At 33.2% G+C, this 24,819-nt stretch overlaps 2 protein-coding genes across 6 annotated transcripts in view; both read left to right on the forward strand.

The window, feature by feature from the left end:
- The first annotated feature begins 1,349 nt into the window (after positions 1-1,349).
- Positions 1,350-16,369, forward strand: LOC127933225 (kunitz-type protease inhibitor 1). The gene is made up of 11 exons (XM_052530037.1): positions 1,350-1,645; positions 2,824-3,272; positions 4,574-4,731; positions 5,945-6,086; positions 8,769-8,939; positions 9,316-9,363; positions 9,451-9,582; positions 12,152-12,202; positions 13,373-13,543; positions 14,362-14,421; positions 15,463-16,369. Exons 2-11 carry the CDS (start codon positions 2,867-2,869, stop codon positions 15,651-15,653), a joined length of 1,530 nt encoding a protein of 509 aa, XP_052385997.1. The 5' UTR covers positions 1,350-1,645; positions 2,824-2,866; the 3' UTR covers positions 15,654-16,369.
- Positions 16,370-17,595: 1,226 nt separating this feature from the next.
- Positions 17,596-24,819, forward strand: part of LOC127933321 (pleckstrin homology domain-containing family G member 3) — a 43,508-nt gene continuing 36,284 nt past the window's right edge. For 2 of the 5 annotated variants that reach the window (XM_052530228.1, XM_052530232.1), the window contains exon 1: positions 17,596-17,745. The gene's annotated coding sequence lies outside the window, so the exon portion shown is untranslated. The remainder of the gene's footprint in view (positions 17,746-24,819) is intronic. The other 3 variants (XM_052530231.1, XM_052530230.1, XM_052530229.1) reach the window with 2 other exon arrangements.

The following is a 24,819-nucleotide window of genomic DNA, read 5'->3' on the forward strand; positions in this document are numbered from 1 at the left end:
TTGTAAGAAATGTATGACAGAACTCATTCTTCACATAATTTTAAAGTGCTTCTCAATAGAATAAATCCACCTATAATGACATGAATATAGCATGTGGTGTATTTAATTTCACATACATACCTAATAAATCCACATGTTGAGTATGTGACGGTTTTGAGGTCTGTGGTGAATGATGCGTCTGGTGACGGAAACGAAACGTTTCCAGCAGCTTTGCCACAGACACTTGATAAATGAAGTGAAACACGTTTTAAAAAATCTTTAAAGGGGTCATATGATGCGATTTCAATTATTCCTTTCTCTTTGGCGTGTTACAAGCTCTTGGTGCATAAAGAAGATCTGTGAAGTTGCAAAGACTCAAGTCTCAAACCCAAAGAGATATTAATGATCAAAGTTAAGACTCTGCCACGTCGTTTAAACACGCCCCCACATCTCTACATCACTATGTGGTCATTGCACATATTTGTATTGCGAACAAAACATTTTTTAAAAAGCACAGCACAGCACAGCTCCAGAGATATAGAAATATTTATTTGTGTTCTGACCACAGGTGACATTTCTAGTTTAAACGCTCTACATCAGACGCTCAAGCTCAAAACATCATCTGTGGAGCTGTGGTGTGACTTTTTTAATGTTTTGTTCTAATTCTGGCGTGGTAAAGCACCCACACTGAGTTTTTTTGGTCTCATTAATGTGCAATCTTGGACTGTTTTTTTATTGTGTAACTCACATTTATATTGAAGATTAAACAGATCATGCGTTAGATTGCCCATAGCCAATAAACTGCCATTCAAATGTTTGGGATCAGTACGATTTTTTACGTTTTTATGTATTAGACCTGCATTTATTTGTTCAAAAATACAGCTTTTTTTTTATTTTGTAAAATAGCCTATTATATATAATATTACATATATTTTAGCCTATTATATAGTTTTCTACTTGAATGTATACTTTCAAATATAACTCATTCCTGCGAAGCAAAGCTGAATATTAAGCATCATTACGCGACTCTTTGGTGTCACGTGATCCTTCAGAAAAAAAAATTGTGTTAAATACACACTGTTCAAAAGTTTGGGGTCAGTAAAAAAAAATTTCTGTCCCTTTTTTTGTGAAGACACTATTATGTGTTAAATGTAGACAAAGTTAATATATATATGTTTAACGACTTCTTTTATAATATTTCGGGTACTGGCTCTTTACAGAAGACACATACACGCACTTTAGCCACAGACATCATGTGTCAGCCTGTGGTTAAGTCATGTCCTTTTTATCTGATTGAGTCAGACTCAGACTTTAAAACCAAGACACACACAAAACATATCCTCATAAGAATTAATCACAGACAGACAGACAGACAGACCGGTAATACACAGGCTACATATATATTTCTCCAAGCATTTAAATGAATAACGCAGAGAGCGTGTGGTTCACTGTAGCGCGAGGGGGCGGAGTCTGACTCGAGCGCGTGACGTCATCACTTCCTGCTCGCGCAGGTATCTCAGTATCGGACACACCTCACCTGAAGCTCCGGATCTGACCGCCGCGGCTTTACTCGAAACAACGTCTCATTTCCATCGAAACCCTGCTTGAAACGACGTTTTATCTCTGTCTGACGAGGAGTCACTCCGTCTCGGAGCTGTTTCAGTAGGTAAGAAGTGTTTAAGTTTATATATTTTACCGACGAACACAAAAGCAAGTATCTTTTCTTTTCTTCTTCCGGCGGCCTGAGATGTTTCTGTCGGAGTAAAGCAGATATCTGCGACAACACTGGGCTAGAAAAGTTTCGCTTTTGTGTTTCGTAATACTAATTACACAATTTAATTATTTCAAGTCGTTTTAGACTAAACCTTAATTTAAGGGAGAAAATGACTTTGTTTAGCCTACAAATAGTGTAAAGTTACAAAACGTAATATTTTCTTTAAAGAGCGAGTGACGATAATACATGTATTAGAGTGTCACATCGTATATTAAAAATCTATTTTAATGTTCTCACGTTGATTTGGGTATTTGTCCTTAGGAGAAATACTCCTATGAATTATTTTTGGAATTAGTCATTATTTATTAATTATGATGTGTTATAAATATTTAGACGTATTGTTGTTGTTTTGTTTTACTGGAGTGCTTGTTATTTTGATAATGGCATTTTTAATTAATTATTATTTATTGTGGATTTGGTCATTCTACCAGCTATATGTAATATAAATCATAATTAGATTTAATTTGTTTATTTTTTTCAATTCATATTGGTCTTTTATAATTTATAAATGGCTTTTATTTTGTTTTAACTCCTTTTTGATTGATTATGAATAAAATGTTAATTGAAAGTTTAGTTTTTTGAAGTTTTTGTCGTCTTATGACTCCTTTTAGATTCGTTCTGGATTTAACATACGACAATGTTTTATACATTTAATTTGTTAGTTTGAATGTTTTCTCTTACTTTTCAGATGTCTCTTAAATAATTTTTAAAGGGATTTTATTGTACGTTTTATTCTTAATACTATAAATACTCTTAATTAATAAATTCAATTAATAAATACTCTTTTATTTTTTTAATCTTCATAGATTTATAAATAAACATAAATATATAAATATAGGAGGTAGATTGAATAAACCCCTATAATATAAATCCATTTATGTATTATTTGTTAGTTTTGATTTTTAACTTTTATTTTTTTAATCTCTTTCTTTTCAGATTTATTTATAATCTTTTATAAAGGGCTCTTACTGGAGGTTTTGTTCTTTGAAGAATTACTCCTTTTTGATTCGTTGTGTGTTTAAGTGTTTCATCCTACCAGCTATATATAATATAAAGTTCTTTCTTTTCAGATTGGTTTTGAATAGTTTATACAGGCTTCTGTTCATTTGGAGAATGTCTCCATCTCGGCTCTGGTTCTTCTGGACCGCGGTCGTTCTTCACATCTGTCTCCGTGTGGCTCCATCAGAGGCTCAGGATGAAGGGAAATGCATGGATAAGTTCAGTCTTGGCAAAGAGGATTTTGTGTTGGACACAGGTGAATCTGTGAAGGAAGGGGCCACGTTCCTGTCTTCTCCTCCAGTGTCTCGGCCTGAAGAATGTATTCTGGCCTGTTGTCGTGATCCAAACTGTAATGTGGCTCTGATAGAACATGGAGGAAATACCAAAAGCATCAGCACGTGCTTTAAATTCAACTGTTTGTACAAACAGAGGAAAGTCTGCCGCTTTGTGAGGAAGAATGGCTTCAGCAACTACCTTCTGATATCAGTTTTTAAAGATTACCTTGAGGAAAAACCTTCAGGTAAGAGGAAATCATGATATTAAAAGACATTACTTTTTCTATATACTGTATAGGATAGTTGATCATTGTGATTTGAAATCTGTTTTTAAAGATCACGTTGTGCAACAGGTGCCAGGTAAGGAACATGATCGTAAATGTGTGTAGAAGTCTGTTTTAGACGTCTCGTGTTTTTTACAGTTTGAGTATATTCAGGATTTTTATATGCAGTGTTTTCCATTGGATTTGTCTTAAACCTGTGGAGAAAATGCTCCTGGAAATACTCATGCATGTCCATTCCTGCTGAATCTTCTGAAGTGTTGAAGTAACCAGAGGCGTAGGAATAATTTAAAAAGATTTAGGACCCAAAAATATATATCGATAACTAAAATTATTAAAAACATAGAAATAAATGAAAGTGAAATATAAAAAATTAAATATAATGGATATTAAAAAAACTTTTAATTTCAGATGCATCATTTTTATTTAGTTAAAAATAGCTAAAACTATTATTTAAATATCGTAATTTATCGTTTACAAACACTATACATGAATATCATCAATAACCCAAAAACGAATAAAAAAATTAGTAAACATTAAAATAAAATTGGAAATCATAAAAAAAAGAATTCAAAGTATTAAAAAAGTAATAAGAATGGCAAAATACTTAAAAAATAATTCAAGTTAATTTAAACATTTCTTAATACATTTTTAAAAGCAAAAGTAGTTTCCGGTAATAATATTTAATGGATCTGAGCTGACATGAACTAACATATTTTTGTCATATTGTAAGTAATGTTCATTGTTAGTTAATGCATTAACTAATGTGACCTTATTGTAAAGTGTTACCATAAAAACATACATATAATAGTATCTCAGTGATACAAAAATAATGCTAGTGCAGTTTTTTGCAACGACTGGCAAGACATATTAAATATTACATATTTAATATAAATTAAATAGCCAAGAGCATTTAGTTTACATCACAACAATCTGATTGACTATCAAAAAAGAAGTTCTGCTGTTTTTGTGGAAGAGAATGACTGTAAATTAAACTGTAAATCAACCATGTAGAATCTTATCACACAGCCTGTTTAGTCTCAGTATCTTTTAGTCTCAAACTTTCATTTCCTTTGCATGTCTCAGGCATTTCAGTAGTTTTCCTAACTCAGCTCATCTTCAGTGTTGAAGATCTGCCTTGTATTATTCTCTCATAGGCTCTGGCTTGCTTACTCGTTATCGTTCTTGGCATTGTGTGTAGTTTTCACCGATATTGATTCATATTGTGTAATATTTAATCGCTGCAATGTTTTGATTTCTTGCAGATGTGGAGGACAAACCTCCAGTCGCAGTGACCGGGCAAGACCGAGTGGTTCAACCCAAAGAAGATGTGATTCTGAACGGCATTGAGAGCAAAGATGATAAAAAGATAGTAAAATATGAGTGGGTACAGGTGTCTGGAGACCCATCGGCTGTTATTAATGTGAGTTCAGGATCATTATCAGAATAATATTTTCTGAAAATGTGCAAGATTAGTTTTGTAGACATTAGACCGATGTAAATGGTGCCTATGTATGACTTTGTTAAACTATCATTTTAGTAATTTTTTTCTGTTTAGATATTTACCTTTACCTGTTTGTGGCCTTATAATGTGATGCATTATAATGTTTATTATAATGCATCATATATTTTTATAAATAATTGTAAGAAAAGTATAAAATATAAAGGATAAAAAAATTTTATATGCACTTTGCAAATTCCTCGCTACATATGAAACTGGTAGTTTTCATGTGTTTTAATGAATTATTATCTGATTATATTTATACAATAACAATTAATTGGTAAGTGTTATATTATAACTGTGGTTGTAATTATTCATGAGATCATACAATGTATTACAAAGCATAATTAATGCATTAGAAGACTTTTATAATGCATTACATTGAATGGCTTCAAGTAAAGCGTTACCGATATTTGTTGAAATCGTTTTTTTAAGGAATTACTTTTCTAAAGGCGTAACAAAGAATAGATAAATATTAAAATATAATGTATTAAAAATACTTTTCTAATGCATTATATGTAAAGGCTTCATGTAAAGTGTTACCGATATTTGTTGGTTAGGATTGTCGTAAAGTTTTTTTTTAAGTTTTTTTCTAAAGGTGTAACAATGAATAGATAAATATTATAATTTAAGTGTTAATATAATTGAGTTCATACAGTGCATTATTATAAGGAATAATTATTGCTTTATATTTTTATATTTAAATATTTTTATAATGCATTACATAGGCTTCAAGTAAAGTGTTACCGATATTTACTGAAATTGGTTGTTTTCATGCATTTGATTTTGCATTATACTTGTAACAATGAAAATATGAATATTATAATAGTATATTATAATTATTGCATTAAAAATATTATAATGCATTATTAATGCATACATTTTTTTTTATAATATTATATAAACGGTTAAAGTGTTACCGATATTGGTTGAAATTGGTTCTTTTGATGAGTTATATTTTCTAAAGGTGTTGCAATGAATTACAGAGCATAAGGTGAATTACGGGGCACAATTAATGCATTAAAATGATTTATCATGCATTGTGTATGTATAAGCTTGAATGTAATTTTAACCAATATAACCAATAATGTACACTTCTCATTTTAATCTCTTATTCATTTATTTTTTTTGACAGAAAGGGCAGTTTGAGGATTCAGTGACTGTCTCCAATCTTTCTCCGGGGATGTATAGATTTAAACTCACGGTCACAGATGACGCTAATCAGACGGGATCTGCCGAGGTGGCAGTTTTGGTCCTGACGCCAGAACAGTCACTCCGTGAGTCCATGAAAAACATGTTGTGTGTTTACTTCATTTATTTATCTGTTTTTCAATCCTTTTGGTGTTCCTGGTCAAAAATGACTTGTAGATCTCTTATTTTGTTGTATGATATCCTAATTTAGGATTCAATCTTTTTGTCATCTTGATTAATAAGCACAGGTTTTGTATTTCTTTTTGGATTTGATTGATCATAGGCCTCATTAAACTGAGCTCATGCACCTCAGTTTTTCATTCAATATTGCCAAAATTATCCATAAATAATGTTTTTTTCACTCAGAAACTGACGTGCATAAGCCAATCAAAAACCTGACCAAAGCCTGATCCGTATGTGCTATGATATTAAAAGCAACAGCTTGCTTTAAAGTGTTTAGTGAATAATTTCTGTCATGTTTTCTGATAAGTGTTTCGCAGTCATTTCTCTGATTCCTCACAGTGAAATTCACATGCGCTGTTATCCTGAGATTCTAGTCCAACAGGTTTTGAAGTGACCTTAAAAATAGTTGTCGGAAAAAATGGATTAACCATTTTCCAAGATTTCTCAGACTTGAATACATAAGTAATTTCCTTCTGTTAACCCAGACTGGTCTTGTTTTCTAAAAATAGCTTTCCCCTCCCTCATACTTCCTATTAAAAGGAGCTTTATTAGTAAGTAATTTCAACTTTGCTTGATCGATCAGAACTTGATCAGAAGTTTAATGGTTTATTTTTAATTGAAATCATTTTTTGTTTTTGATTTATTGTTTGTTTTTTGTTTTTAATTATTGTTTTGTGACTGATTGCTTGAGGTTTCCTAGAATTGAGTGTTTCACAAACTGGTGTGGCAGGTTTTGGGGTGGGAGTTTCACAGAGAATGATTGAGCATTTGTGAAGCAGTCTTGCTGTAAAATATAAATCTAGAATCCATATGAACGCTGAATTGTAGACCAGTTCTATTTTTTCATGCTGAACCGATATTTACATGACTTTGTGTTCATTTCAATTGATCATGTTGCATTTGCATTATTTATAGTGTTTTTGCATTATTTATAGGGTTTTGCTGCATTGTGTTTTCAAAGTGCAGTGTTTGTCTCATCAGTGATGGCAAGAAAATGTGTGACATAGACATCAAAAATGTATTAAATACTAATGTTTTTCCAAGAGTCAAATGCATGTTTATCAGCAGGATCTGTGACATGCAGACAGCAAATAATTGGGTACAGAGCTTAACCTATAATACAAATGTTATTTTTTTTTTTACAAACTGAGGGACGAGACATTATTTACTATGGTAAATACTATGGTCTTTCATGTTTCATCTTGTGTTGTGTAATGTAATTGATAGTTTCAGTTTTATTTTTGAATAAGCATTCATATTTCAAATAGTTTGTGTTCACACACACACACACGTTTATGTAAATGAGCAGTACAGTATTCAAACGACTGTAAAACACATTTAGGAAAGCCGTTTGAGACGTGACAAGACATGCATAATTTTACTACATCAATGTTATATTTGTATTTGCTTGCTCATTCACAGCTTTACTTTTATTAAGTCATAAATCAAAACTTAAACCTGTCTTGACAGTATATTGTTCAAGCTTTAATTCAAGTTTCCATAAAAGATAAGTGTATTGATGTGACATTTGATACTGACATTAATTGCATTAAAACTCTAAAGTTACTATTAGATCCTGGCCGATATGGCTTTTTGGGTGCCTATCCCAATACAAGGGAATAAAAATAGGCCGAAACCGATATATCGGCCGATATTCTTTATGTATATTATAGTACAGTACCAGTCAAAAGTTTGGACACTTTCCCATTCGTCTGTCCAAACTTTTGACTGGTACTATATATAGAATAATATATATACATAAACCGAATATATATACATAAACATTTTTTGCAATGATAACTCAAGAATGTGGTGATTAAAAACTCTTATAATGACTATCTTATAATGACAATAAACTTTATCCAAAATGAGTCTGACATCAGTGTGCTGAACAGTAATGTTGAAGTTTATTCAACTTTATTTAAATTCCATTCAACTTTATTCTGTTGAAGTTTATTTCACTTCGGAGCATTCTTTCACGGATTTGCGCTACTATTTTCACACACAGACAAAACTTACTGGAGAAGATTGACATAATATATCTCTGTAAAGGAATACACAAAAAATACACAGTTTAAATTCATATCTCACTCACTTTAATGCCATTTGAATGCAACGTGTACACTCCCTTAGAAAGGGGGCCTTGATCCCCGAAATTTAAGCAGATCTATTATGCCGTTACGGAGATATGACCATTCAAATGGTATTCCATAAACTTGAGCTTTAATGCGTTTCATCCAGGGCAGTAACAAACAATGCTCTGCTGGACAAACTACATAATTACACCATTTACAAGCATTTTATCGGCGACATATTCCCAGATACCGATATATCGGTTGGGCTCTAGTTACTATCATGAGTTTTCCACTTTGTCTCTTAAATGGTTAAATTTTATAGTTTTAAATTCTCATAATTAACTCTTCACCGCAGAGGTTTAATTTGCATTTTCACATGCATTTTGACACTTTACAAGGTGCTAAAAGCAGCAGCTGATACAAGTGTTAATTCAGTAGACTTTATATGCAGTATTGCATGTAAATTATATTATAATTTTGGTATTTTATAACAGACTTTTTCCCCTTCAGATCACTGTCTAGTGCCAAAGAAAGAGGGTCCGTGTCGAGGCTCTTTCCCACGCTGGCACTATAACGCCGCCACTGAGAAATGTGAGCAGTTCAAATTTGGAGGCTGCAAACCAAACCGCAACAACTACCTGGCGCTCAACGAATGCCAGAACGCTTGCGACAAAGTTTCAGGTATTGAGCTTTTCATGGTTCTGTTATAAGTGCATGCCAGTTAAAACTGTCAGAGTGCAAAAAACATCTTACCTTTTATAGGTTTATAATATACTTATTGTGAGTAAATATTGTAAAAATATTTGTCTTTATTAAAACATAACCCTGTCTGTAAATACATTTACTCCTTTAGCAGACTCTTTATTGAGAAGCAACACACAAATAAGGACAAGCATATACATATATATCATAATGTACATAATGTACTTCTTTATGTGCCATATTTCTGTAATTTCTCTCTGTGCATGTTTTTTTTCTATATAAAATACACTATTTTAATTTCATTCTTTAGAGTGACTTTTCAAAAAAAGGCTTTTTTGTTTTACTTGTTTTATAGTTTTAGATCCGCCGCCGTCTGGAAGATTAGGTCCGATCCATGATCATAGTAAGTCCATGAGTGCTGATGATTTCATTTTAATAAGGCTATTCATATAGACGTGTGTGAGTGAAGTGGTCTTCTGAACACACACAGGTGAGCGGTGTGACGAGGCTTGCGGTCCGGATCATTTCTCATGCTCAAATAAATGCTGCATCGGGAAAGATTTGGAGTGTGATGGGGAACAGCAGTGCAGCGATGGTTCGGACGAGGCTGAATGCTCCAAACGTGAGGACAAACATCCAAACACAGGATACACACAACACCTCAAATGTTTGGTTCAGTTTAGATCTTCTGTTCATCAAGGCTGTATTTATCCGTTAAAAAACTTGCAAAGTGTTATTACAATATAAAATAATGCTTTCTATTTTAATACACTTTAAATTGTAATTTATTTCTGTGATGCTCCGCTGTAATTTCAGCATCATTTCTCCAGTCTTCAGTGTCACATGATCTTCAGAAATCAGAATAATATTTTTTGTTTTTTTTGTTTTTGGAACCAGTGATACTTTTTTCAGGATTGTTTGATGAATAAAAAGTTAAAAAGAAGAGCATTTATTTAAAATATATATTTTATAACAATCTGTAAGAAAACTGTTCCAAAGTTTAGGGTTAGTCCATTTTTATTCTTAATTTATTTTAAAGAAATTAAAAATTTTATTCTGCAAGTTTGTGTTAAATTGAGAAGTGATAGCAAAAAAATATATATACAGGGAGTGCAGAATTATTAGGCAAGTTGTATTTTTGAGGAATAATTTTATTATTGAACAACCATGTTCTCAATGATTCCAAAAACTCATTAATATCAAAGCTGAATATTTTTAGAAAGTAGTTTTTAGTTTGTTTTTAGTTGTAGCTATTTTAGGAGGATATCTGTGTGTGCAGGTGACTATTACTGTGCATAATTATTAGGCAACTTAACAAAAAACAAATATATACCCATTTCAATGATTTATTTTCAGCAGTGAAACCAATATAACATCTCAACATTCACAAATATACATTTCTGATTCAAAAACAAATCAGTGACCAATATAGCCACCTTTCTTTGCAAGGACACTCAAAAGCCTGCCATCCCTGGATTCTGTCAGTGTTTTGATCTGTTCACCATCAACATTGCGTGCAGCAGCAACCACAGCCTCCCAGACACTGTTCAGAGAGGTGTACTGTTTTCCCTCCTTGTAAATCTCACATTTCATGATGGACCACAGGTTCTCTATGGGTTCAGATCAGGTGAACAAGGAGGCCAAGTCATTAATTTTTCTTCTTTTAGACCCTTTCTTGCCAGCCACGCTGTGGAGTACTTGGACGCGTGTGATGGAGGATTGTCCTGCATGAAAATCATGTTTTTCTTGAAGGATGCAGACGTCTTCCTGTACCACTGCTTGAAGAAGGTGTCTTCCAGAAACTGGCAGTAGGACTGGGAGTTGAGCTTGACTCCATCCTCAACCCGAAAAAGCCCCACAAGCTCATCTTTGATGATAGCAGCCCAAACCAGTACTCCACCTCCACCTTGCTGTCGGACTGGAGCTCTCCTTTACCGATCCAGCCACGGGCCCATCCATCTGGCCCATCAAGAATCACTCTCATTTCATCAGTCCATAAAACCTTAGAAAAATCAGTCTTGAGATATTTCTTTGCCCAGCCTTGACGTTTCAGCATGTGTGTCTTGTTCAGTGGTGGTCGTTTTTCAGCCTTTCTTACCTTGGCCATGTCTCTGAGTATTGCACACCTTGTGCTTTTGGGCACTCCAGTGATGTTGCAGCTCTGAAATATGGCAAAACTGGTGGCAAGTGGCATCTTGGCAGCTGTACGCTTGACTTTTCTCAGTTCACGGGCAGTTATTTTGCGCCTTGGTTTTTCCACACGCTTCTTGGGACCCTGTTGGCTATTTTGAATGAAACGCTTGATTGGATCACGCTTCAGAAGCTTGGCAATTTTAAGAGTGCTGCATCCCTCTGCAAGATATCTCACTATTTTTGACTTTTCGGAGCATGTCAAGTCCTTCTTTTGACCCATTTTGCCAAAGGAAAGGAAGTTGCCTAATAATTATGCACACCTGATATAGGGTGTTGATGTCATTAAACCACACCCCTTCTCATTACTGAGATGCACATCACCTAATATGCTTAATTGGTAGTAGGCTTTCGAGCCTATACAGCTTGGAGTAAGACAACATGCATAAAGAGGATGATGTGGTCAAAATACTCATTTGCCTAATAATTCTGCACACAGTGTATTTTGAATGAATGCTTTTCATTTTATTCCTCAAAGAATCATGTCAAAGTAACGCAGTTTCCCAAATAAATATTTGGCAGCACAAAGTAAAATAAAATAAAAATATCAACAAATCAGAATGATTTCTGAAGGATCATGTGACACTTTAGACTGGAGTAATGGCTGATGGAAATTCAGCTTTGCATCACAGAAATAAATTACATTTTAAAGTATATTAAAATAGAAACTGTTATTTTATATTGTAAAAACATTTTGCAAGATTACAGTTTTTTTTTCATATTTTTGATTAAATAAATGCATCCTTGATGAGCAGAAGAGAGTCTCTAAAGTCCCAAATGTACATGATAAACATCACCTTAGTACTTAAGCTATAATTCACTCAAGTTATCAAGTTGTTATTCACTGAGAGGCTAGCATTTGACATTAAGTGCAGATTTCATGTGATGCTTTAATAGAGATTTATTTGTTTTGATTGTACTTTAATTGGAAACAGAAATGATGCTCAGGTTTATGTGTGACTGAATGGATTAATTTCAGTTTTTCTCCTCTTTCTGTTTAGTGGACCGTAAGTTCGGTCGATTGCTGGATATTAATGTGGATAAAAGCAAAGGTGATTTATATTTCACATTTTTTACTTTAAACTTTAAATATATGACCCTGAAACACAAAAGCAGTCTTGAGTCTCTGGGGTGTATTTGTAGCAATAGCAAACAATACTTTATATGGGTCAAAATTATAGATTTTTCTTTTATGCCAAAAATTATTAAGATATTAGGTAAAGATCATGTTCCAAGAAGATATTTTGTAAGTTTCCTTCCATAAATATATCAAAACTTTATTTTTGATTAGTAATATGCATTGCTACAAAGACAGATATTGTTTTATCATAACAAACCATATATCAATGGAAAGATTATTCATTATATTATTTATTATTGAACTTGACCCTTATGTCTGGTTTTGTGCTCCAGGGTCACATATATCTCTAAATATTTATTGATTTATAATTTTATCTCGAAAGCTGATCATTGTATTATAAAATGTTAATTTTATCAGATGCAAAACTAAAACATATATTTTTAATAATACATTTAATATTATGATAATTCTGTTTTTTTTTATATATATAATTTTTGTTATTCTATATGCAAACATTTATAAAAGTATTATACTTTTATCTCAAAACTCATCACTTTATTTAATTCTATTAAATTTTTTATACTATGTGCACACATTTAAAATATTTATTTTTTATAATAATTTTATCTTTAAAAAAATTTCGTCTATTTCATTTGCATGTTATTTTCTGTTATGATACATGCAAACTTTAAATAATTTATTGATTATATATATATCTATTTTTTTTAATCATCACTGTATTTTTTTATATGTATTTGTTTGCTGTGCAAACCTAAAATACATCATTTTAAATATTTTGCATTATAATTATATCTTGAAAGACTAATGACTGTATTTAATTTTTTTATGAAATGCATTATATATTTTTTTTATGTATTAATAATAATAATAATAATATTAATTAAATGTTCTGTCAAGGTATATGCACATTTAAATCTTTTTAAGTAGGATAGATGATACTTTTCATCAATGCAGTTTATTTTTTAAAAAATTTACATAAGTTGACTTAAATATAAAATACAATTAGGAAATGCGACAGATATTTAATTCATCACATGTTCTCATATGCATTGTTTTGTCTTTGTAAAGTGTCTTTGTGAACTTTACTGTTAAATTCCTAATATTGTCTTCATTCTTCCAGTTCATTGCGTGGAGCCGCCGCTAACAGGCCCCTGTCGCGCGAGCTTCACTAACTGGTACTTCAATCCGTACAAGCAGGTCTGTGATCGCTTCAACTACGGCGGCTGTGATGGAAATGAAAACCGCTTTGAAACGGAGGAGAAGTGCATGGAGTCGTGCACTGGAGTGACCGGTGGGTTTTACTGTATTGTTATTATTATCATCCACATAAGATTTTTATTAAAGGGGTCATGCACTTTTACAAGCTGTTTGAACTGAAATGTGTGTGTACACGGCCACCCTATAATGATAAAAATCCACCCTTTCTCAAATCTCAAGTCTGTGTGACATCACAAAACAGGCCCCTCCCACACGAGTTTGATTGACAGTAGTGTTTCAGCACTGTAGCTCCGCCCCCTGAGTGACTGTCATCAGTCCAGTGTTTCACCGTCGGAGCAGATGAATCTTAAGCGATCGAGGTGTTCTCTTCTTGATGTAATAATGAACACAGCAGTCGTCATTTACTCCTAAACCGCTGAAGACGCAGTGGATTACGTTTGTTTTTAAAGCGAATGCGACCGGATTTTCATAAACGCGTTTATGTTCGCGCGAATCATTCGTGATCCATCTTCAGCTCTCCAGAAGAAGTGAGTCTAAGGTTTTTGAAATGCATCTTTGGATTAGAACGTTTCACGGTGAATGTGGCTGAAGTTTACGGTCACTCTGAAAGAGAGGGGGAGGAGTCAGCAGAGCTCATTAACATTTAAAGGAACATGCTACAAAACGGCGTGCTTTGAAAAGAGCTGTTTTTGACGGGTTAAAAAAGGTGTTTTTACACTACAGTTGAAAAAATTTTAACCAAGCTATGTTACAGACTTTTCATTAAGAGCCTGAAGAATTATATATAAACATGTGGAAACTGGGCATCCGATGACTGCTTTCAGAAAACATGAGTATGTAAACTTACTAAAGTTGTTTCTCTTGCAATCATGTCTTTATTTTGTTTTTCAGAGACTGATGTGTTTGCCAGACGAGCTCACTTTGAGAAACTAGAGGGCAACAATGAATCAGGTAACACCACTTATACAAATAACATTCTTTATAATTAACAGCAGAAATATCTTTCCTTGCCTGCTGTCCTTTAAAAGATGAATGTTGAGTCATAGATTAAACCGAGGTACCGTGACCTATTACTCATATATCACTGAGATACGATTACAGGTTTTATTTTATTTTAGTTAAATATTTAGTTGTTTTGATGAATTCACCCTAGCAACGAATTACATTTATGCATTTAGCAGACGCTTTTATCCAAAGCGACTTATATCTATATAATTTTTAGTTTAAGTTTAGTAATATTATAATTTTTTATATTATTATTATTATTGCTTTTTATGTTTATATATTTTTATATTATTATTATTATTATTAGTGATTTATTGTTATTATTGTTTTTTATTTGGATATATTTTATAATATTATTATTGTTTTTTATTTGTATGTTTTTATATTACTGTTTTATATATATATATTTTTATGTTGTTATTATTATTATTATTATTATTATTTTGTATATTTTTTATATTATTATTATTATTGCTATTGTTTTTTATTTTTATATTATTATTGATATATTTTTATATTATTATTATTGTTTTTTATATATTTTTATATTATTATTATTTTGTTTTTTATATATTTTTATATTATTATCATTATTATTATTGTTTTTTTAATATATTTTTATATTATTATTATTATTATTATTATTGTTTTTTATATATTTTTAGATTATTATTATTGTTTTTTTATTTTGGTGTTTTTATATTATTCTTTTTTATTTTTATATATTTTTAGATTATTATTATTTATATATTTTCATGTTGTTATTACTTTTTTAAATTGTTTTATATTTGTGTTTTTTATATTATTTTTATTAGTATTTTATGTGAAGTAACAAATGTTTTCTATAGTTTAAATTAACTATAATAACCCTGATCTAAGACAATATTTCATTTTGTTTAAATGTCATATGATATTTCTCTGTTGCACTAGTATCCTCACACTAAAAAATAATGTTGAGTAACGTGTCTCTCTCGTGTCTGTGTTCAGTGATCATTGGCATCGCCATCGTTCTGGGCATCGCCATCGCCGTCCTGCTGGTCGCGATCACATTTTATCTTCTGAAGGGAAAGAAGAAGCACAGGAACAAATATCAGCACACAGCTGTCAACGGTGGTCACGTTCACACCTACGAGGATTCAGAGAAACTCGTCTACAACAGCACAACCAAACCCTACTGAGCATATTTAACAGGACATCTAACCAAACTACTGCTGCGAGATCTGGAATCAATCTGTAAATGCAATAATTATGTGGTTTCTTCACTTGTTTTGAGTAGACGGGCTGTAAACTGCTGAAAGTTCGTTTGATTTGCTTGTTCTGAGTTTGAAACAAGCGTCAGCATTTTCACTTCTCTTATTTCTGTCCTTTGCTTTATATATTAGCTTCTTGGATTTCACTCAGGGGTAAATATGTGTTGAAATAGCATATAATAATCACGTTTTAATGACCACAAAAGACGAAATCATGATTTTTGAGCCATGTACTTTTATTTTGCAATTCAGCTGTTTGAAGACTGGATTGTTTTATGTTATTAAATGCTGCCTCGTCAGTTCATCTTAAAGCAGTGCATTACGGATTACTTTCCTATCTTAGTTTCTTTGAGATCTGATTTATGGCTCGGTGTTTTAATGTGTAAACTCTTGTTTTGGATTTCTATTATCTACATTAGGAGTTTTATTTTAGTTTTTAAGTGTTCTTTTTATTATTATATTTTTTGTTTTAGCAAACTGAATTTATGAAACCAAAAATGACATTTATGTTGAAAAATCATACCCTACGATGCAAATTTGTACATAGACTTTTTTTAATGTGCATCAAAAACTTACCTAATGACTTGACTTAATGTCTAAACTATTAATCTCGGAAAGTCTCAATAAAAATAATATGTACAGACTGTGTGTGGATGTTTTTAATTGTGGTTTATTTTATTTTATTTAAGGAGGTTGTGCTATTATATGACCTACAGAGGGAGCTATTGACTTAAAAAAGGGTGTTGGTGTTGATAGTTCAGATATATAGTTTGAGTAAACGATTTTTCTATGTTAAATTTCAGGACATCGTATATATTACCTGATATAAAGAGAGAAATCTGCCACAGAAATATCTTAAAAAACTATTTTAACCCCAATCCATAGTTAGTATTCAAGCCCGGCTGTGATTGGTCCATCCTGATCAGCGCTGAGAAAAGTAACACTGCACTCTGGCGCTTTTGGTTAAAAGGCACTTAATTTGCAACTGAATAAAATCACTGCCATTGACAAAATGTTTACTTTTTCTGTCTTTATACGGTTAGAAAATATTTGGTAAATTAATATATTTAAGAAACATGCTAATATTTGTAAAAATATACATACATATATATATATATATATATATATATATATATATATATATATATATATATTTGAAAGCAAAAAAATAATAATAATTCGGTAGTCATCAACGGCTGTGATTGGTTCATCAAGATCAGCGCTGAGAAAAGCAACACGTGAAACATCACGAGCTTTTGATTAATTTGCAACTGAATAAAAACACTGAACTTTTTCTTAGTAGTTAAAAACTAGCTGTGTATTGAAGAAACTTCCAAAGAATTGAAAATGTTAATGTTCTCCTCGTGCTTTGTTTAGAGGAAAATGTCTTGCTGAAAGAAAATATTTTAAGTTTGTTGTCTTGTTGTTGCGCATGCCATTAATGACATTTTCATTTCTTTCTTTTTTTGTCTTTATACGCTTGGAAAATAATTGTTTACAATTTATATTTACCAAAAAAAATCAAATATTTACAAATTTATTAATTCAGCAGTCATCATTGACTGTGATTGGTCCATCCTGATCAGCGCTGAGAAAAGTAACATGTATGACGTCTTGCACGGTGCATAGCGCACTTGCTTCATCAGAAAAAAATTGCAAGGCATAAACACTGAAATTGTTTATATATATATATATATATATATATATATATATATATATATATATATATATATATATATATATATATATATATATATATAGCCTATTGTTTTAACCGCGAGATGAACATAAAAAAAATGAAACATTTTTGTTAAGACATTTGTAACAAGTTTCTGTCGCTAAGCCCCGCCCATCTGCTTCTGTGCTTTAATGCAGCGGGTTTGAGTTCAGACAGAAGTCAGTCAGTGCTGCTGCATGTGAGATGTTCATACAGAATCTCTCTAATGGAAATAGTTCACACATAAATGTCTCCGAGGTGCGAATGAACGGCAAACGCCTCAAATAACGACGAACTCAGTCGGTAAGTGTCCATTTAAAGACTCTGAGCTATTGTTTCTGATGCTTAAACGTGTGCAGTCCTGAAAAACTACATCAAAATGAAACATTCACAGCTCTTAGAGACTTTTCCTTAGTTTTCAAAGACAGTAAATGTGCAGTTAATGAACTTAGCGCCTGTGTTTGCTGTCCTCGTGTCTTGTTTTGGGGAAAACATCTTGCTGAGAGTTTGTAGACGCATGTTGTTATTAATGACAATAGCGTTTTTACTGGTTAAAATGTTTCAGATGCACGCGTGCAATGATATTTTGTGATTTAAGATCAAAATACTGGATGATCTGAAATAATTTAGTGTAAAACTTCTTTAAAACGTCAAAAAGATTGCTTCAAAAGATGTTTATTCGAAGTTCTTGAAAGTTTTTCAGATGCTTTTTAAGTTTTGGTTTCTGTTTTTCTTTAGTGCATTATAAAATGCATGCATTAATCACATGCATGCATATTAAAACTGATATTTTCTGTGCTCTGTGGATGTTGTGCATTGGTCTTTTCCACCTGTTTCATTCATCTCATTGCATGGAAACTGGTTTCATGCTGAAAGTGTCTCTTGTGTACTTTAGGGAGTATTTGTCTGCTGCGCATGAACTTTGATCAAGTTTGGACTTACAGTGCTTTGATTAACAAATGATGAGGTGTTTTTTAGTTCTTATCTGTTTTATATGTCCCCTAAAATATGCTTGTGTTGGTCCAGCGAAGACATTTCACTTGCGTATTTGTGGTTCTGGATGCTGTAACTCTTTGCAGCATTTCCCACAATTGTGGAAAACTTGGAACTATATACGGGATAAAGCCATGGAAACAAATGAAATCATAAAAGTCATGGAAAGTTTAGTGAATACAGGTTTTGTAGTTGAGCTCTATTAAATCTCTTGTGTATTGAAGCTTGTTTTCGGCGGCGGAAGAAAAAAATGAATGAGGTAACTGCAACTTTTTAATCTCAGAGATACAGAAGGACTTTTTTTTTTCTTGCAGTTGTGTGGAAAAAGTTTAAGTCAACTCCCTTTCAATTGTAAATGTATAACTTACAATTGCAAGATGTGAAATCAGAGTTTCAAGAAAGAAAAGACTGTGAGATGTAAACTCAGAATTGTCAGATAAAATGTCAGCATCCAGAGACTCAAAATTCAGAGGAAAAAAGCCTGAATTGTGAGAAAAAGATGCAATACATTAATAAACCCACATTTGCAAATTTATAACTGGGAACCGAGAGTTGTAAAATCAGAATTCCAAAAATGTCGGAATTGTAAAATGTAAACAGAGAATTCAGAGGAAGAAAGTCTTAATTGTGAGGAAAAAAAAGATTCAAGACATTAACTGACTTACAATTGCAAATTTATATTATAATGTTATATTATAATGTATCATAATTCAAAGAAAAAATGTCAGAATCGTGAGATGTAAAGTCAGAATTCAGAGAAAAAATTTCAGTGTGGCGAGATGTAAACTCAGAATTCCATTAAATAATGTCAGTATCTTGAGATGTAAACTCAGAATTCCGAGAAAAAAATGTCAGTATCGCGAGATGTAAACTCAGAATTCCGAGAAAAATTTCAGTTTCGCGAGATGTAAACTCAGAATTCCATGAAATAATGTCAGTATTGCGAGATGTAAACTCAGAATTCCATGAAATAATGTCAGTATCTCGAGATGTAAACTCAGAATTCAGAGAAAAAATGTCAGTTTCGCTAGATGTAAACTCAGAATTCCATGAAATAATGTAAGTATCGCGAGATGTTAACTCAGAATTCCGAGAAAAATGTCAGTTTAGCGAGGCGTAAACTCAGAATTCCATGAAATAATGTCAGTATCACGAGATGTAAACTCAGAATTCCATGAAATAATGTCAGTATCTCGAGATGTAAAGTCAGAATTCCATGAAATAATGTCAGTATCGCGAGATGTAAACTCAGAATTCCATGAAATAATGTCAGTTTAGCGAGATGTAAACTCAGAATTCCATGAAATAATGTCAGTATCGCGAGATGTAAACTCAGAATTCCGAGAAAAAATGTCAGTTTCGCTAGATGTAAACTCAGAATTCCATGAAATAATGTCAGTATCTCGAGATGTAAACTCAGAATTCCGAGAAAAATTTCAGTTTTGCAAGATGTAAACTCAGAATTCCATGAAATAATGTCAGTATCACGAGATGTAAACTCAGAATTCCATGAAATAATGTCAGTATCTCGAGATGTAAACTCAGAATTCCGAGAAATAATGTCAGTATCTCGAGATGTAAACTCAGAATTCCATGAAATAATGTCAGTATCTTGAGATGTAAACTCAGAATTCCATGAAATAATGTCAGTATCTCGAGATGTAAACTCAGAATTCCATGAAATAATGTCAGTATCTTGAGATGTAAACTCAGAATTCCATGAAATAATGTCAGTATCTCGAGATGTAAACTCAGAATTCCATGAAATAATGTCAGTATCTCGAAATGTTAACTCAGAATTCCGAGAAAAAATGTCAGTTTCGCGAGACATTAACTCACTCACAATTGCAAATGTATAATTTATATAGTTTGAGGATCAAACTGTTTTCGTCACTGATCTTTTAAAACACAGGTAGCCACTAATTATTTACTCCCGTGAGAGATTATTAACTACTTACTTGTCTCAGCCGTTTACTCTCATTCTCCATTCATTCAGTTTCCCAGCACTGCAGACTCTCACAGTTCACGCTCTGGTCTTCACGGGTGTAATCAGACACGCTAGATGTTTTTAGACGGGGTCAGTTTTTTACTTTGACCTTACCAGGGTTAAAACTAAAAGTCCCCAAGGGAACAGTGTTTCTGGGGTTATTTGTCTAAGTAGAAGTTTAACAGCTGAACACTGAATCCTGAACGGAGAAATGTATGGATCTCCAAGAAGAAGCTCTTTGTCTCTTCATTGTGACGGAGCTCCAGGCCTGAATCAAAGAGGTTTGAAAGGGTTCAAGTTTAAAACCTTCTAGGAAAATCTGTTTAATGTTTATGCTTTTTAGAAAAGTTCCACACCAGTAATATAGTGTCAGATGATACTACCATGATACTTTGTAGTTTGAATGATATATTGCAAAAGCCAATAAAAGTCGATATTTGGCTTTTTTTTATTATTATTGCAAAAGCGAACACATTTTTCTGGTTTGCTGATTGTTTTAAAAAAAATTGATTTATTTTTATTAATTTCTTATTTTGTACATTTTATCTAAAATAAATACAAGTGACAAATATATTGCCAAGGTTAATATATCGGCACACATTTGGCTTTTTTTTTATTTTTATAATTAGCACATTGGACAAAAAATAAAATAAATAAAAAAATTATATATATATATATATATATATATATATATATATATATATATATATATATATTTCAAATTATTTATTTCTAATTTAGTAATTTTTTTTTGTAAAATAAAATGTAAGTGACCGATATATCGGCTGATATTTGGCATTTTCACATTATTTCACAATATTATTAATTATTATTATATATATATGCGCTCATAGACTGTCTCTGTAATTTAGTAGTTTTGCAGGATGTATTATTTACTTACAGGATGTATATGTATTCCTATCTTTAAATAAAATAGAGTAAAATAATATTGTATCTGAAAATAATAATAATATACAATATATTTTGGGTTTCAGTTATGTTCTTTGCTTTAAATAGACTTTATTTAGTTTATAAAGTCAGTGGAAAATTACTTTAAACTCTTCACATTCTGTACTAGTTGGGACTTTCTCAACCAAGTGGAATAGACATATCCCAAGATAAATAAGCAAAAAGATCGGACAGTTTTAAGATTCAAGAGCTATTTTTATGTTCTACTACAAGCGTATCGTGTTTGTTTGAGATGCATTTGAAGAGATGTGTTTCTGCTTTTCTTCAGGAAACAATCATTGAGCAATTAGACAGCTGGTGCAGATCCACATGCAGTGTGTGTGTGTGTGTGTGTGTAGGGTTTATTTATACGTCTCGCTGGGTGTTCAGATGGGAAGATGTCTTATCCGAGCATCTCTAAACAGCAATTTTACGGGATTCTGCCGACGGTGACTGTGATGCATTCTTGGAGTCAGATTAAGCATGCTCTGAGATGGAGATGCATGACATGTTTTAGAAATATCATGATGCAGTAAGAGTTTCAGACAGAAGTGCATTGTGTTTTCGTGTTGTTTTAACATCTAGCAATCTGATTAAATCATCTCCAGATGGTAACTGACGGACTGGAGTGCTGTGGATTATTGTGATGTTTTATCAGCTGTTTGAGACACTGATGCAATGCTACATTTCTCCAAACCTGATGAAGAAACAAAGCAGATCGAGTCTGATCTGACGTGTGTTTTATAAATGTCTAGACTGCTGCGTGAGACCGAGGTCAGCCCAGATAAACTGCAGAAATAATAAAGACTGTGTCTCTGTCGGCGTTTTCGTGTTTTCTGTCCCGTGTCATTGTTCCGGTCGTCCCGAGGGTTTAGTCCCGCAGGAGGAAGAGAAGGAGTATTTTTAGGGAGCGCTGGGAGCGCTTGGCTTTCGGAAGTGTTTTAATTGAGGAAGTATGAATTTGATCTGGCTTTCCTTTACAGCTGACAGACATTTATTTATGGTTGGAGAATAAAATACACGGTGATAATGAAAGAGTGTTCTGGAAACTCTCGTGTGTTTATGAGAATAAATGCGTCTGAAGATGATCGTCTTCATGTCATGTTTGGATTTATTCTGCGTGGTATCAGATATCCGGTTCAGTGGGGTTCTCCAGATGGAAATATCATTGCATGACTGCAGAGGATGTCTCGCTATCATCTTAGCTCTATTTGTTTTCCTCATGAGAAATACAACTTCGTTAGTATATGGAGCAGCGGCTCGGATGAGTGCAGTTTAAATTGAATTCTGTAAGTTTTGGAAAATCTGAGTTTTCTCATGATGTCACATGTAATAAAAGCAGCTTCCTATCAGTCTTCTGTGGGGAGGCCGGAGGATCTTTTGCAATGCTTGCTTTTTTTAGACGTCGTTGCAGAATATGCTCTTTGGGTGTTGCTTTGTAGTTTTGTAACACGTTACACCCTTTAACAACAGTTGGTTTTCAGAGTCTTAAGAAAGTGTTTAGAACCGTGCAGAGACTACAGTTAGGATTGTTGCATGTGACAGTTTTTGCACACACGACGCAAAAAAATATCAGCTGTGTTTTATAAAAGTTTTTTTTGTTTTCTCCTGAAAGTTTCCTCATGTCCGCGAGTTACTGCTTTGGTTTTGTTGCTGTATTCGAGGCCGGGGGGTTTCGGTGTGAAGTTGAAGTTTGGTTTGGGTTTAGTGCTGAAGTCCTTGGGGTCTCCTGTACGTCGTCAGATGAGTGTGTGTTTGTTCAGGTGTTGAGTTTGATCTGTGTGTGAGGGACATGAGAGATGCGCTCACAACATCTGCTGGATTCACTGACTCTAATAGACACTTACTGGTTCAAAAGCTTGGGGTTTTTGTACTTTTATTCATCAAGGACACATTAAATTGATCAAAAGTGCCAGTAAAGACATTTATAATGTGACAAACGATCTCTGGTTCAGATAAATGCTGTTCTTTCAAACTTTCTGTTCTTCTGTGAATCCTGGAAGATACAATGTATCACAGTTTCCACAGAAATATTGAGCAGCACAGCTGTGTTCAACATTGATAATAATCAGAAATGTTTCTTGAGCAGAAAATCATCATATTTTCATGATTTCTGAAGATCATGTGACACTGAAGACTGGAGGAATGATGCTGAAAATACAGCGGAGCATCACAGAAATAAATTACACTTTAACACAGATTCACACAGAGAACTTTTTTTTTTTTTTTTTTTATTGTAATAATATTTCACTATTTTAAGCATTTTTGAACAAGAGACTTCCTTTAAAAACGCCACACTTTTGGATGATCACTATGGCATTAGTCTGTAATTTTTCTTTTTACCTGACAAGGCAGTTTTTGCTGTAATTATTCTGGTGGTGAGTGTTATCTCTGAGCTGTTTCTGAAACACAAACACACACACACACACACACACACACACACATGCCAAAACAAGTGCAAGAATGTCTGAATCAGACGGGATTAAAGCTCCTGGCCGGTGTGGAAATGTTGAGTAAAGGGGAAGTGTGTTTCTGTGAGAGAGCTGTAGGTTCATGTCTGGCTGCTGGAGACTTCAGGCACAGATCCAACCGAGTAAACACGGGCCGCTTGTCTTCTGGACTCTCTCTCTCTCTCTTTTACTGCGCTCTGAAGGTCCTAAACAAATCTGGATGATGCTCTGCATTCATGGCCTGTTTTGAAAGTTTCATTGAGTCGTGATGCTCTTTCAGTTTCCACTCATCCGTGTGCAACTCGTGATGCTTTAAAGGCAGGAATAAATGAGCGTCAGAAGCAGATGATCATCTAAACATGAGATGTAACCTCTCAATAAAATCTGTAGATCATACTGCATTCCACCCCAAAATCAAGAGAGAATATGTATTTATATAATGTAGTTTTCTCCGTGTTACTACCAGCTTTCCTTGCTTTGTTTGGGTTTTGTTTTTGGTTCTAGCTTCACTGACGGCATTCTCCGAGTATTTCTGTGGGTGTGTTTGAGGAACGGATCCAGAGTAAATCTGACCCGAATGAAAACGAGTGTGTGTGACCCGTGAGGAATTCAGCTGTGTGTGTGGATCTCAACGAGCCGCTAGAAAATAACCAGAAACAATCCCGCCACCCGACTGGCAAGTTACTGTCTTTTTATTTTGTCGCCCCTTTTATAAAACGCTCATTATTTCCTCGGCAAACTCTTTTATGGTTCTTCACAATGCTGCTGCTCGACTCTCTGCTCTCGCGCTTTCGCCTCTTTTGTGGGAATTCCTCCGTTCCTGCAGGATCTGATCATCCGTCTCGGGAAGAGAGGCTCTCCTCATTGTGAGAATTAGTTTAATGAGCCGTTCCAGTCGTCAAGGAGATTTGTGACCAGCTCTTCTCTGATAAAAGGAGAAATGTGTGAAAACTGGGATTAGACTAACAGTGGAATCACACACACTTGTCACAGTACCAA

Source organism: Carassius gibelio, chromosome A17 (genome assembly GCF_023724105.1).
Source record: "Carassius gibelio isolate Cgi1373 ecotype wild population from Czech Republic chromosome A17, carGib1.2-hapl.c, whole genome shotgun sequence".
Lineage (NCBI taxonomy): Eukaryota > Metazoa > Chordata > Actinopteri > Cypriniformes > Cyprinidae > Carassius > Carassius gibelio.

Coding starts and splice junctions, on each gene's coding strand:
- LOC127933225 (XM_052530037.1), top strand. CDS start 2,867: ATGTCTCCATCTCGGCTCTGGTTCTTCTGGACCGCGGTCGTTCTTCAC. Junction 8,940..9,315: donor CGCTTGCGACAAAGTTTCAG/GTATTGAGCTTT, acceptor CTTGTTTTATAG/TTTTAGATCCGCCGCCGTCT. Junction 14,422..15,462: donor AGAGGGCAACAATGAATCAG/GTAACACCACTT, acceptor GTCTGTGTTCAG/TGATCATTGGCATCGCCATC.